General features: G+C 45.3%; 1 protein-coding gene across 2 annotated transcripts in view; it reads right to left on the bottom strand.

Annotated features, from left to right (window-relative positions):
* The window catches only part of LOC135814428 (uncharacterized), a 44694-nt gene that overhangs the window by 29585 nt on the left and 1005 nt on the right, over window positions 1-14104 (bottom strand). For both annotated transcript variants that reach the window (XM_065327549.1, XM_065327550.1), the window contains exons 2-4: window positions 13539-13784; window positions 11821-12020; window positions 9893-10087 (exon numbers count right to left, since the gene is read on the bottom strand). In XM_065327549.1, the coding sequence (XP_065183621.1) occupies window positions 9893-10087; window positions 11821-12020; window positions 13539-13784 (641 nt within the window). The remainder of the gene's footprint in view (window positions 1-9892; window positions 10088-11820; window positions 12021-13538; window positions 13785-14104) is intronic.

Below are 14104 nucleotides of genomic sequence, written 5' to 3' on the forward strand. Positions count from 1 at the left end.
TATAAGTGGTGCTCTTCAGGCACAATCTTCCTCAGCCTACTCAAGCTCAACTGATGAGGGGTGAATTCCCCGAAACACTGTGTATTGAGCAGGGAGTGGTGCTTTCTTGCAGGTTTGCCGAGTCGAAGGTTCGATGGACTTCTCGTGTGCTCTGGATGGCAGTCGTGAGTCAGTCAAGTGTCAAGTAAAGTCGGCGGAATAGCGCGAGCTCCGGTGTGGGGAGCAAACCTTTCTTACAAAATCATCGTCGAAGTCGCAACCACTACTTCGTATTATTATTATTATTATTATTATTATTATTATTATTATTATTATTATTATTATTATTATTATTATTATTATTATTATTATTATTATTATTATTATTATTATTATTATTATTATTATTATTATTATTATTATTATTATTATTATTATTATTATTATTATTATTATTATTATTATTATTATTATTATTATTATTATTATTATTATTATTATTATTATTATTATTATTATTATTATTATTATTATTATTATTATTATTATTATTATTATTATTATTATTATTATTATTATTATTATTATTATTATTATTATTATTATTATTATTATTATTATTATTATTATTATTATTATTATTCAATGATGTGTTACGAGAACAAAATACAGTGCCAAAATAGAAAGAGGGAAGACACATGTAGTTGCGTTAAAATTGTTTTCGTAGGTGCACAGCATGTTTGTTTGTCTCACTACACAGTTTTAGCGTTATAATTATTAGTTTTTCACCCACCGTTGCACTTAGCTCTCACTTCACTGCTATTGTCTCACCTTCCCTCTTTCTATTTTGGCACTGTATTATTATTATTATTATTATTATTATTATTATTATTATTATTATTATTATTATTATTATTATTATTATTATTATTATTATTATTATTATTATTATTATTATTATTATTATTATTAGTTTCCATCATGAGTTTGATTCCATCGTGAGTTTGATTCCATCGTGAGTTTTGATTCTATTTGCTATTTTTCGTTCCATTTTTGAGCTCATATTTTATTTTCCTGATTTCTTCTCCAGTGTATGTTGTATTGCATAATTATTATTATTATTATTATTATGACGACGACTTTATTCACTCCCAAAGCAGAAAAAGAAAGCTTGAAAGGAGGCATGAAGCACAGCACCGGGATCCATATGACCCAAGGGTGAAGCACCAATCAATGAAGATAAAAGAAAATCCTGAACCAAATTTTGATAAACTTCATGAGAGAAAAATTCAAGTATACCAACTTCGATACTCACATAAAATCACAGTCATGTATAACAGAACTACTCAAGTAGTAAACACCAAGCATGCTGCACATGGGACACTCCAAGCAAGACAAACTCAGACGAGATAAAACGGCATATGCAGAGAAAGACAATACATGACTGGGGGCATATGGCAGAAATTCACGCCTCTCGGCTCGTCACACAGCACATGATGCACCACAATCATAAAACACACAGACTGAGACACATCGAGACATTACGGGCAGGCTAACATAAGGTCAACCGACCGTTCCGACCATGCCACTCTCCCATCCATGACCAGTCACCGACCGCACAATTCTCAGGGTGCCCAGAATAGCACATTGCTGCAACCGCTGGATCACGGACGCGTGGAGCCCAAGGCTTAAGATGTGGCTGCGGCTCGTTCCTGACACACCACCCAGAGCACCAATGATAACTGGAACAATAGTTATCTTTTTGTTCCAGATCCTCCTCAGCTCTGCTGCCAAGGGCAGGTATTTGCTGATCTTCTCCTGCACCTTCTCATTGACCCTGTGGTCCAGTGGGACACTGACGTCCAAGAGCAGTGCCCGATCATCCAGAACCAGCACCAGGTCTGGTCTGTTCGCCTTTATTACTCGATCTGTGGGAATGGAAATCTCCCACATCAGCTTGCAACTGGCAGAACTTGTGACCTGCACCAGCTGCTTACTGCTGGGTAGTCCATGCTGCTTACACAGCGCACGATGCAGGGCCTCGACCACAAAGTTATGCCGGGCAATGTATGCAGTCCGTGCCAGGGCTGGACAGCAGGCGATGATGTGGTCCATATTTTCTCCGGGTGCACCACATACACGACAGAGGTCCACGACATCATGCCTCTTGTGGACATGGCGCATATTGTTTCTCGTGGCAATCACCTGATCCTGGCAAGCAATGAGAAAGCCTTCCGTTTCAGGACGCATTGTCTGGGATCTGAGACAGGAAAACGAGAGCTGCATGTCCAGGATGCCATCAACACGTGCCCAATAGCGACCATGAAGAGGCATCGCTCGAAGTTCACGGCGGCGGTTGTCATTGAGGGCCTGTTTAACAGTCTCTTTGTTAGCGGTGTCCAGGCTCGTCAGGCGAAGGCGCTGCAGGACAGTATTTGCCAGCTTTGGTATTGATTTTCTAGAGGGACGTGATTCATGGTGCTGGAGAACAGCGGCCAGGGCAGGGACATCTTCCCGATCCTTCAGGTACTGAGCTAGCCGGATGCAAGTACGGTCATGGAGATCTACGATGCATACTAGGCCACGACCTCCCTCACTCCGCGGTAGATATAGGCGACGGATTGAGGCACGTGGGTGGTGGGCCCTGCTAGCAGTCAGAGCCTTCCTCACTGTCCTGTCCAGCGAGCGGAGCTCATCCGCAGTCCAAGGAACGACTGTGCCAAGGCCATAGGACACCACTGGCAGAACGTAGGTGTTGATTGCTCTGATGAGGTTTGGTGCACATAGTGAAGCATCCGTGATCAAGCGAAGACGGCGACGGAACTCAGCGATGGCAGATTTTTTAACTTCACCAGCCTCGATTCCCAGGAATTCCCGCAGGCCAAGGTAGAGGTACGCCGCGCCATCTTGCAGAGGATGAATGATCGACTCTGTTAGCAAGGTTGACGAAGGCTCTGCATCCTGGGTTGGCTTAGCGGCCGGGCAGACAATCTTCGAGCACTTAGTGGGAGATAGTTGCATGCCAACCGCCCCACCAACGCACTCCACAATGTTGATCAAGGAGTCCAGTCCAGTACTGCTAGCGGCAAATAGCTTGACGTCATCCATGTACCATAGATGCGACAACAGGGAATCACGCGTGGGTCCACAACGATATCCTATGCCGCTTCTTGCTAATTCGTTTGAGATTGGGTTGAGACCGATGCAGAACAGCAGGGGAGACAGAGAATCACCCTGGAAGATACCCTGTCGGATGGATATTGGCTCGCTGACCCCGCTGCTAAGGCACAGTTGTGTGCTCCATTGCTCCGACAGCGTTTGGAGTGTGCGGATGATCCTAGGATCGAACTTGTAGATGGTAGCAATTTCCCAGATCCACTCTTGGGAAAGGCTATCGAAGGCCTTTCGGAAGTCTAGCCATGCCATACTGAGGGAGCGCTGGTGGCATTTGGCATCTTCAATAATCATGTTGTTGATCAACAACTGATCTGTGCATCCTCCTCGGCCACGTGCACATCCGACCTGTTCCGGGGCCAGCAGACTGTTAGCGGTGATGTGAGACCACATAAGCTCCGATACTACAGATGTGAAAAGTTTATACATAGAAGGCAGGCAGGTTATAGGTCTCCAGTTCTGGGGTTTCGACAGATCACCTTTCTTCGGTAGGAGTACGGTTGCACCAAGGGAGAACCAGGGCGGTGGCACGACTTCCGAATCCAACAGCTGCTGGAATATGCGAAGCAAGGCAGGATGCAGTGCACTAAACTTCTTCAACCAGAATGGTCTGATGTTGTCAGGCCCAGCAGCATGCCAGTGAGGCATCCTTCCAACTGCCAGTTGGAACAACTCCGGCGTTATGACTGCATCCTCTTGTGGCTGGACATCTTGATAGGCAAGAGCCTCCCGTTCAATCCATCCATGTCTGCTCACCGCAAATGGCTCGGACCAGATGCCTGACCAAAAATCATGCAACGCCCCCATACCAGGCCGCGTCTGGTCACTGCAGTCAGCCTCCTGTGTCCCCAGAGAGCGGTAGAACTGGCGCTCGTTCTCTCTGAATACCTGATTCTGTTGTTTTCTCTTGATGTTATCCTTATACCGTCTGATTCTGGCGGAAAGCGCCAGCAGCTCCATTTTCTTGCTTTCGAGTAGAGCCGCGGCCTCATCACTGCTCTTGACAGGATATCTGGTGAACAATCTTGGGTTTCCAGCTTGGGTGAAACTTGTGAGGCGCGACACGTCTTTTCTCACATTCTCAATTTTGCGTTGTATCCGCAACAACCAGCCTGGCTCAGTCTCCCTCCCATGATCACCACCACTCAAACGGCAAGGTGCAACACCAGACACCACCAAGACCAGCACCGCCGCTGCATAGGTGAGCTGATTGGCGAATTCCAAAGACAGAGGTAGGGGTAAACCCGACAGGAACAGTCTCATACCACCGTTGACCAAGGCAACATTGCTGGAAAGTGCACGGCTAGGGACCTTTCTGGGGACAGTGAGTCTTGGCCGACCTGTCAACTGCAAGCTCTGTACTCCAACTAAAACACCGCTCAGAGGTCTGGCAACGTCACCAGGTGTGGTTATTTTGGGATTGATGCAGAGGTGCCTGATTGACCACTCCAGATCCATACTCAAACCACCAGGGCCCAGAATACCAGATTCACTGAGATTGGTTAGAATGCCTCCAAGCTTATCAGGGTTGGAATTACTACAAGGCGAACAAGGCGTCTGCCTTGTGCAGTGACTTTGCTCTGTTTCAGGCACTCCAACAGCCGGTCCATCCACAGTAGGCGTTGATCCACTATTATTATTATTATTATTATTATTATTATTATTATTATTATTATTATTATTATTATTATTATTATTATTATTATTATTATTATTATTATTATTATTATTATTATTATTATTATTATTATTATTATTATTATTATTATTATTATTATTATTATTATTATTATTATTATTATTATTATTATTATTATGTGTGGATTCACAGGAAGTGTGAGTTACGAAGTCTGAAGAAAATGTTGAACGGCCTCTGCTGGGATGACGACTACACCATAGCTCAGTGGTTAGAGCATCGCTGGCTACAAGCGAGGGTCCCTGGTTCGTGTCCTGGTGGTGACAGTCAATTTTTTCTTCAGACTTTTCCCGTTTGTCTCTTTCCCTCAAACCAGTCAATATTTTATGACTTGGGGCTCCCCGCGTACTAGTTTGTACGTGAAGTGTGTGGGTTACAGTGAGGGCTGCGTCCCACCCGCCTGTGTGGATTCACAGGAAGTGTGAGTTACGAAGTCTGAAGAAAATGTTGAACGGCCTCTGCTGGGATGACGACTACACCATAGCTCAGTGGTTAGAGCATCGCTGGCTACAAGCGAGGGTCCCTGGTTCGTGTCCTGGTGGTGACAGTCAATTTTTTCTTCAGACTTTTCCCGTTTGTCTCTTTCCCTCAAACCAGTCAATATTATTATTATTATTATTATTATTATTATTATTATTATTATTATTATTATTATTATTATTATTATTATTATTATTATTATTATTATTATTATTATTATTATTATTATTATTATTATTATTATTATTATTATTATTATTATTATTATTATTATTATTATTATTATTATTATTATTATTATTATTATTATTATTATTATTATTATTATTATTATTATTATTATTATTATTATTATTATTATTATTATTATTATTATTATTATTATTATTATTATTATTATTATTATTATTATTATTATTATTATTATTATTATTATTATTATTATTATTATTATTATTATTATTATTATTATTATTATTATTATTATTATTATTATTATTATTATTATTATTGACTACACCATAGCTCAGTGGTTAGAGCATCGCTGGCTACAAGCGAGGGTCCCTGGTTCGAGTCCTGGTGGTGACAGTCAATTTTTTCTTCAGACTTTTCCCGTTTGTCTCTTTCCCTCAAACCAGTCAATATTATTATTATTATTATTATTATTATTATTATTATTATTATTATTATTATTATTATTATTATTATTATTATTATTATTATTATTATTATTATTATTATTAATTCAACATCTCCTGGCTCGTCAGAAGACTGCCAATATATATGAGAAGTCGGGTGGTAGCCAACCACGGCGAACTGAATAATAAGGAGAGAAACAAAGAGAGTACTGCAAGGGGAGGCATGACGAAAATGGTGAGATTATTTAGGACGAAGAAGCTGAAGCTTGAACTCCTTAATGTCTGTGCATGCTTTAAGGCTAGTTGGCAGGGAAGACCAGAGAGTGTACGCAGAGAAGATAGGAGATTTCAGAAACAGGGAGGTATTGGCACGGGGTAATGAGAAGGAATGACGTGTTGATCTGGTGGACACAAACCAGTTATACTTAGCAAAGTGTTTTGGAGCCAGGTCTAATAAGATCATGTGTACAAGGATGCAAAGATGTTGCTGGTGTCGCTCTAAGAGGGGAGATACTGAAGCTAAACTGTAGAGACGTTGGGAGGAGAATGTTTGATTTTTGCGAAACAGGATTTTTAGAAGCAGACGCTGGTGTATTTCCAGAGTTTGAACAAGGGCCTGAGACAGACCGCACCACGCTGTGTCACAGTAATCAAATATAGGTAGAATGTACGACGTAAAGAACAATTTTCGGCAATGGTCATTTAAATGGTGGCAGTGAGGTTGCAACATGCCAAGGGAGGAGCTAGCTCGCTTGCATACTGACTGGACCTGTGGGGACCAGGACATATGGCTGTCGAATATAACACCAAGGTGTTTGTGTTCATGAACAATTTTAACGTTAGCATTGGCTCCTGGAAAGTGCAACGGCTGAGTAGGCGGCGATGGGCTGATGAACATTGCTTCGGTCTTCGCGATGTTGGGCCTCAGCTTCCAAGCTTCCATCCATGCTATGGTGGAGTTAATGCCGGTCTGCATGGAGGTAACGAGGTTGGACGGCGAGCTGTCAGAGCACAACAGTGCAGTGTCATCAGCAAAAAGGCTGACGTCTGGAACTAGAGAGGGCAGATCGTTCACATAAGTTAGGAAAAGGAGTGGACCCAGTATGGACCCCTGTGGAACACCAGACACTACAGGTAAAGGATCGGACAAGGAAGCAGAGACACGGACAGTTTGATGACGGGACGACAAATATGACGACAGCCACTGCAGAGCTGTACCACGTACTAGAAAAATGTACTCAAGCTTTGCAAGTAGGCCTCGATGCCAGACTGTATCAAACGCTTTTGACAGATCAAAAAAGACAAGACCTACATGCTTCTTCAGGTTACGATGTCCGTAAATATCCTGGATTAAGCGTATCAATTGCAAAGTAGTTGAGTCGCCACGACAGAAGCCGGATTGTGCAGAGGAGAGGGCAGGGGTGACATGGTGGTAGAGAGATTCATAGAAGATGCGTTCACAGACCTTGGATATAGTTGGTAGGAGGGAGATGGGCCTGTAATTAACAGCTTGGGAGCGTTGTCCTTTCTTAAAGATCGGGACAACAATAGCAGATTTCCACGCAGATGGGAAGACTCCTGCACGATATGACAAGTTGAAGAGCAAGCACAGGGGATACGACAAGGAAGGCACCAGCAGTTTAAGGACTTCATTTGGAATACCGTCTTTTCCAGGAGACTTGCAGCTCTTAAGACGTTTCAGTTGTTTGCGGACCACACCAGTTGTTGTAAAGACCTCCAGAAGTGGAGCCCGCAGCTCTGGAGCTGGGTGTAGGGGCGGGATAACCCAGTTCGGATCGTCGGGAAGGCCGGGAGAGACAAACTGTTTGTTCAGAGTGTCCGCAATGGACTTTGCCTCAGACTGACGGTTGCCATCAGGATCAATCAAGTACTGGATTGGGGCGCGAGAGACACTGGGACGCTGGGTGCGAATGAACTGATAGAGAGAAGGACGATTGGGTGATGAGATTGTTGCAGAGAGGGAGCTGATGTAAGAGCGGTAGGTTTTACGGGATAGGTATTTGACAAAGTTGCGTTGAGCTCGGTAGGCCTCCATATTGACAGGTGTTGGAAATTTTCGGCTGACACTGAAGAGGTCTCGTTTACGTTTCACCGCAGATACGAGGACAGTCGACACCCAGGGTGGATTGGATGTCACAGACGATGTGCGTGTGTTTGACCGACAAGAATGGGTGGAAAAATCAGTGAGGTGGTGCTGGAAGGTTTGTTCCAGGACGATTGAAAATCGATCGACTGCGTCGTCAACAGTTGGGGAATTGCCTGGGCGTAGAAATGACCAGTCACAATGAGAGAGATCGGAATTAAGAGAGTCCCAGCAGTGAGAGGGGACATGACGATAGCGGTAAGGGAAATGTTTGCGTGGTGCTTGCTGCAGATGTTGGCCAGGCGATGGTGATAGCTCGAACCGACATGACACGGTCAGATGATCCGAGGATCCAAGAGCGCAAGTCGTGTTAATATCCGTTGCAAGCTGGGGGTTGTTGACGAAGAGAAGGTCTAAGCACGACTGGGTCCCTGCAGGTGTTGTGTGCGTTGGGGTATTCACAAGCTGCTCTAGTCCGAAGCAGGTGAGGTGGCGGTAGAGCGCAGCTCCCGCGGGGGACGTTGAGTCAGTTGGGCACCAGTGCTGGTGCTTACAGTTGAAGTCTCCAGTCAGTATGACGTGGTACGAGGACATGGGGATAGTGACCAGGGCATCGGTGAGCATGTTACAGAAGTGATTTATCTCTGTGCTTTTGGCAGAGGGTGGGCGATAGGCACTACAGACAATAATAGGCTTTGGGGAGCCGGAACAAGGTTTAAGCTCCACCCACACTGTTTCACAGGTAGGGCGACTGAGGTCGTTGCGAAGTTGGGTACAACTGAAACGATGATCACGAACGAGAATAGCGACTCCACCATATCCCCTGGAGGCGGTACCAGACTTGTTTTCGTTAGGAGGTCGATCACGCCGAAAGGTGGTGTATCCAGAGATACTAAGAGCGACACTTGGAGCTAACCAGGTTTCACTGAGGCAGATAATGTCAGGTCTGTGGATCTCGGCAATAGCCGACAATTCTGCGGATTTGTTGAGAACGAAGCGGCAGTTAATGGAGAACAAGTTTAGCTTTTCCTGGCAGCGCGGGTAGTAGGGCCGAGCCAGTGGATTTAGGTGGGAATTGGCCATCATTCGCTAGCTGTTGCGACATCGTTTGTGCTTGTGCCAAAGCTGTCACTTTTGAAGCGCCAGGGTCGGATGGTGTGGGAAAGCATGTCAGGCCAGAATGCCTTATTGGCTACTTTCTCCTCGTCGGCTGCCTCCACAGTCACGCGTGCATATGCAGTCCTGAAGCAGGCTGATGCATAGACGACGCATTGCACTATGTCGACCCCATGATCGGAGCACCATTTAGCAATAGATGATGCGGAGCAGTGAGGTTGCACGTTACGTTAAGTAGACCAGAACATGTTCAATACAATGTCATGTACACGTATGTGCCAGTGTGTCTGTGACTCAGTGGACACTTGCCAGAAAAGTCTCGTTTATGGGCGAGTGAGCGGAGAAGAGTTTCGCTTTGAAAGTTAAAGATAGCTGAAACATCAACCCATTCTAGCTGTGAAGTCTAGATTTTTCGTTGAAGGGGGAGGGTGGGTGTGGGAGGGTCATGAACTAGACTTTTTCGTTCCGTGAAAATTATCGATAAAGCCGCCGGATGGCCCCTTCGACTGCTTCAAACCTCAGCACTACTGACTACTGGATTTGCAAGTGCGTTTCCATAGAAGTTGGAAGTGCCTACTTAAAAAACAAGGCTGACTTGTAATACATAACATAGTTGTCAGTCTCCAAAACTGAAGGCCTGACAGTGGCATGCCCTCGTGCCGTTGATCTAAAAAAATCATTTAAAAAACTCTGCAGACTACTTACGTCAGATGTAATGTCATTCGAGCCATTCATAGAAGTTCTGGAAACCATCTGGTGGTTTCTTTGGGCATGGGGTGGTACTATATGCAGAGGAACCTTGACGCCATGACACAGGTGCATATGCTCCAGCAGTTGGTCACAGTCCTGCATCGGCTCGCTTGGTGTGTGGTTTACTGACACACAAAATGGGCACAATACCTGCATAGCAACGACAACGGCGACGACAGCGATGACGACCATGACAGCAACAGCAATGCGACAGCAGCAACAACAACAACAACAACAACAACGACGACGACAACAACAATGGCAACGGCAACGACAACATCAACACAGCACTAACGCACCATCTTTTCCGTCTGGTCAGTTTGCGGCAACAGCTGCCCGAACCTTTGAATTGCTCAGATCTCAGAATCCTACTCAGAACTCACCTGTGTATACATATGTACAGTGGTTACTTTTCCTGGGTAGGTGTGTTAATAAGTACATGCAGTACACTGCGTACACTGAACATGCAGAACACTGTACACTGTGTACACTGTACTCAGTACATGTACTGTAACAGAGTGATGGCCAAGCTGTTCCCAGGACGCAGGAACACAAAGCAGGCCATTGATTTACTGTCTTTTCATCATTACATAGACAAGAACTAAGAACCAAGAGCCAAGACAATTTGTAAACTGAACCAATTGAAAAATGACGAACATGAAGACTGATAAATGGACTGTTGACTGTGATGCTGCGTAAACTGCTATCTACTCACCCACACAGCTACAAAATATCGATAAAGGAGTGTCATCACAACGAGCAACACTAGCACCACAACATGCTCATCACACAATGTGTTTTAAGTCATCAGGTCACTCTCTGTGCTGGTGATACGCCGAGTTAGTTAGGATTAGGCCACAGTCTTATCATGCCAGCTGGTAAGCGGCTAGCAGGAAAACACTTCACTGTGAGTCAAGCCGAGTGCTACATGAAACAAAAAGTCTTTCTGCTCCACCCATTCAGCACACCACAGCACTGCACCGAGTAGCATAGCCAGTGGCTGGCAATGGCCTTCAATGTACTTACTAAGTTATTACCATACTCTGAGTACCGTGACCTGTCTCTTTTCTCTCATTTTTCTTCTTTATAAAACTGTGCTTAACGCACCTATCTTGACTACCACACATACTTCTTGCTAAATACATATCTTGCACTATGATACAACAAGTGCTCGGACAAACAACCACACCAGCTATACCCTAAAACAAACGTCCAGCAGGCTTCACACAACTGCGACACTTGCAACATACCCCTACACCTTCAACTGACCCCGACATTACCCGGCCCCTTGCTGTCACTGAGAGCGAATTCCCATCAGGAAAGCAGGCCACTGCAATGTGAGGAACCCCGTTGGCCTGCGTCTGCTTTGCTCAGACTCGAACCGGACCACCATGATTGCCATGGCCACGCACAAGGACACAATGCTTTCCAACTCTCTTACGGCCGTTGGAAAGCGTACTTGTGGGCAGGTCAAATGGGTTGCAGTCACAGACACATTCCTGGATTACAATCATCTTAGTGACATTGTGCCGCTTGCAGGCTGGATTCAAGTAGGTCTCCAGCTGCACAACTACAGGCCAGCTGTACACAAGGTGCCGCCACTCCCTACCGTCCATCTGCATCAACTACAATTATGCTACAGAGATTGCCCAATGCTGTAGACAGCAAGCTGTTTCGGCCATATACTTGTAGGCCTCATCAGTACGACATATAATGTACAGCATTGGGTATTTCGCTCGGCAGTATTGGCCTTGTTGAGCACTCTCGGTGGGCTGCTTAAGTGCCGCTGCATTATGCATCGCCCGCTACTTTTCGTGAGGCCTAGATGGCCGAAACAGCCAGCTGTCATTGGACATGGCGTATATATGACAGAAGCTGCTCACCTCATTATCAAATTGGCCCGAGTGGCAGAACAACAGGTGTTCAACCAAAGCATAGTCACCACGGATTTTCGGCGTACCCAAACGGCTGCAGACTGGGCATGCATGCAGCTCTTCACCTCGCTCCATCAGAAGTTCAAAATCGTATCTGTGACCATCTGCTCGTTGTCTCCATTTTCCTTCATTTTGCGGGTAGAAGCCGACTAGAATCACAGAAATAGAGAAAACATAATATGATTGTTTCCAATTTCAACAAAATTACTCACTGCCGATATCTTTAAAAAGAAGAGCGGTATCACCATGCACAATCCAGACAAGATGTCTGGAAGGATAGCAGAGGATAGCAGAGGATATCACAATACACAAGCTCCCACTTTTCCTCACTTGCACCCGGTATAGCAAGCAAAGCTGCGCATTTTTTTCATTTTTCTGCTCCACCGACCCGGGGTCTCACTTCCTAGCCAACCAGACGCACCATGTATAGAGTGTGTGTGAGAGAGAGAGATAGATAGATAGATAGAGAGAGAGAGAGAGAGAGAGAGAGAGAGAGAGAGAGAGAGAGAGAGAGAGAGAGAGAGATAGAGAGAGAGAGGGAGGAGAGAGAGAGGGGGGGGGAGAGACAGACAGAGAAAAATATGGAGAGAAAGAGAGAGGGGTTGAGAGAGTGTGTTAGAGAGTCAGAAGGAAAATGGAAATAGCAAAAGGCGATTTTGGTCTTGCTGGGTACAAGCAGAGTGAAGGGGCTAATGCAGGTTGATTCGGTTACGGAAGTGCGTCGTGGGGGGGGGGGGGCTGAGCAGGTCAGAGCGTAGAGCGAATCTTTGCAGGGATGGATTCTGTATGTGCATGCCCTGTAGGTGGGAGGCTTGTGCAGGATGGGATAAGGCAGTGATTTCCATGCATCCACGGTGCTGGCAAGGAACGCCCGAAGACAGCTGTTTTGAGTGCATGCTGGCAAACTTTAGTGTTGATATTATTTTGAAGCTGGTGGAGAGATTGCAAAAAGACTGGGAGAGGCATGAATGCACCCCAATGGTGTGGATAGCAGATTGCTGCACGATTCAGTTGAGCTTGGCCAAGTACAATGACGGTGCTGCTGCATCAAACCGGCAGACCAGGGCAAGGTACTCAAGCACGGGTCGGAGAACAAACCCAGCGTAAGCTTGAAGCCCACCAGGAGGCTCCAGAATAGCAGAGGCACTCTCGAGAAAGCCAAATCGTTGCTGTGCTCTGGAATTAATTGCTTGAAGGTGCATTGCGTATGTCAGCTGGTAGTCGAATGTGACTATGTCAGTTTGCGAGTCAAATTTGACCCCCATCCACCTCCATTTCTCCATGGACGTATTCTTGGCCAGTTGCTTTCATTTGTACCAGCGCATTTATCCTGTACATTGGTTTGTATAGCAAAGTTGGGCAATCTGAAGATCTTCTGCATAATTGTAATGTGGCGTTTTTTGATATGGTCTGTCAAGAGGATTATGTTGGGTTACCAGACAGGACAATGCACAAGGGGATTGAAGAAAGTGCTCAGCTTGCCAAGAACACACGGTCTTGATCAAGTCACGGGGAGATCAGTAGACAAGGAAGCAGCATACAAATGCGCTCATACTATACTACGCAGACACACACGCAGACACACACACACACACGCACACGCGCACACAAACACACACACACACACACACACACACACACACACACACACACACACAGCAACTTACGCATTTGTCGAATAGTGTAGAGAGGCTGCATAGCATGGTCTTTGGTGTGATACATTAGGGTTTGTCCAAATGCTTGAGAGTCACTCAACTGAGGAGTCCATTGAAATTGGTATTCCGAATGCATGCACTGATAACACAAATCTACATTCGGACTTCGCTGGCAAACTAAGCATCGGAAGAATTCGAGATTGAGACTCTCATCCATCCCGGATGTAGCCATGCAGCCAGCACAGACCAGTGGCCCTCCTGCAAACAGAAAGCAATGAAATAGTAGGTACGGTATACAGTACGGGACAGGTACGGTCAGGTGCGGCGCGTCAGGCGTATGCAAACATTCACCCGGCATGACACGTGACTCACATACTGGTACCTGAGCACCAGCCTCAGCTAGGCTAGCAAAATACTACCGTCTGATCATGATGACGACAAGCCTAGCGAAGGCCGGGGTCAGGGCTAGCGCTCTTCAACGGTTAGAGTAAAACCTGTCAAGGCGACCACTCGGATAAGGCGACCACCTGTCCTAGAAGACCACCGCAACCAGGACCAAGGGATGCTATTTCCAGTCA

This window comes from Sycon ciliatum, chromosome 4 (assembly GCF_964019385.1).
Source record: "Sycon ciliatum chromosome 4, ocSycCili1.1, whole genome shotgun sequence".
Taxonomy (NCBI): domain Eukaryota; kingdom Metazoa; phylum Porifera; class Calcarea; order Leucosolenida; family Sycettidae; genus Sycon; species Sycon ciliatum.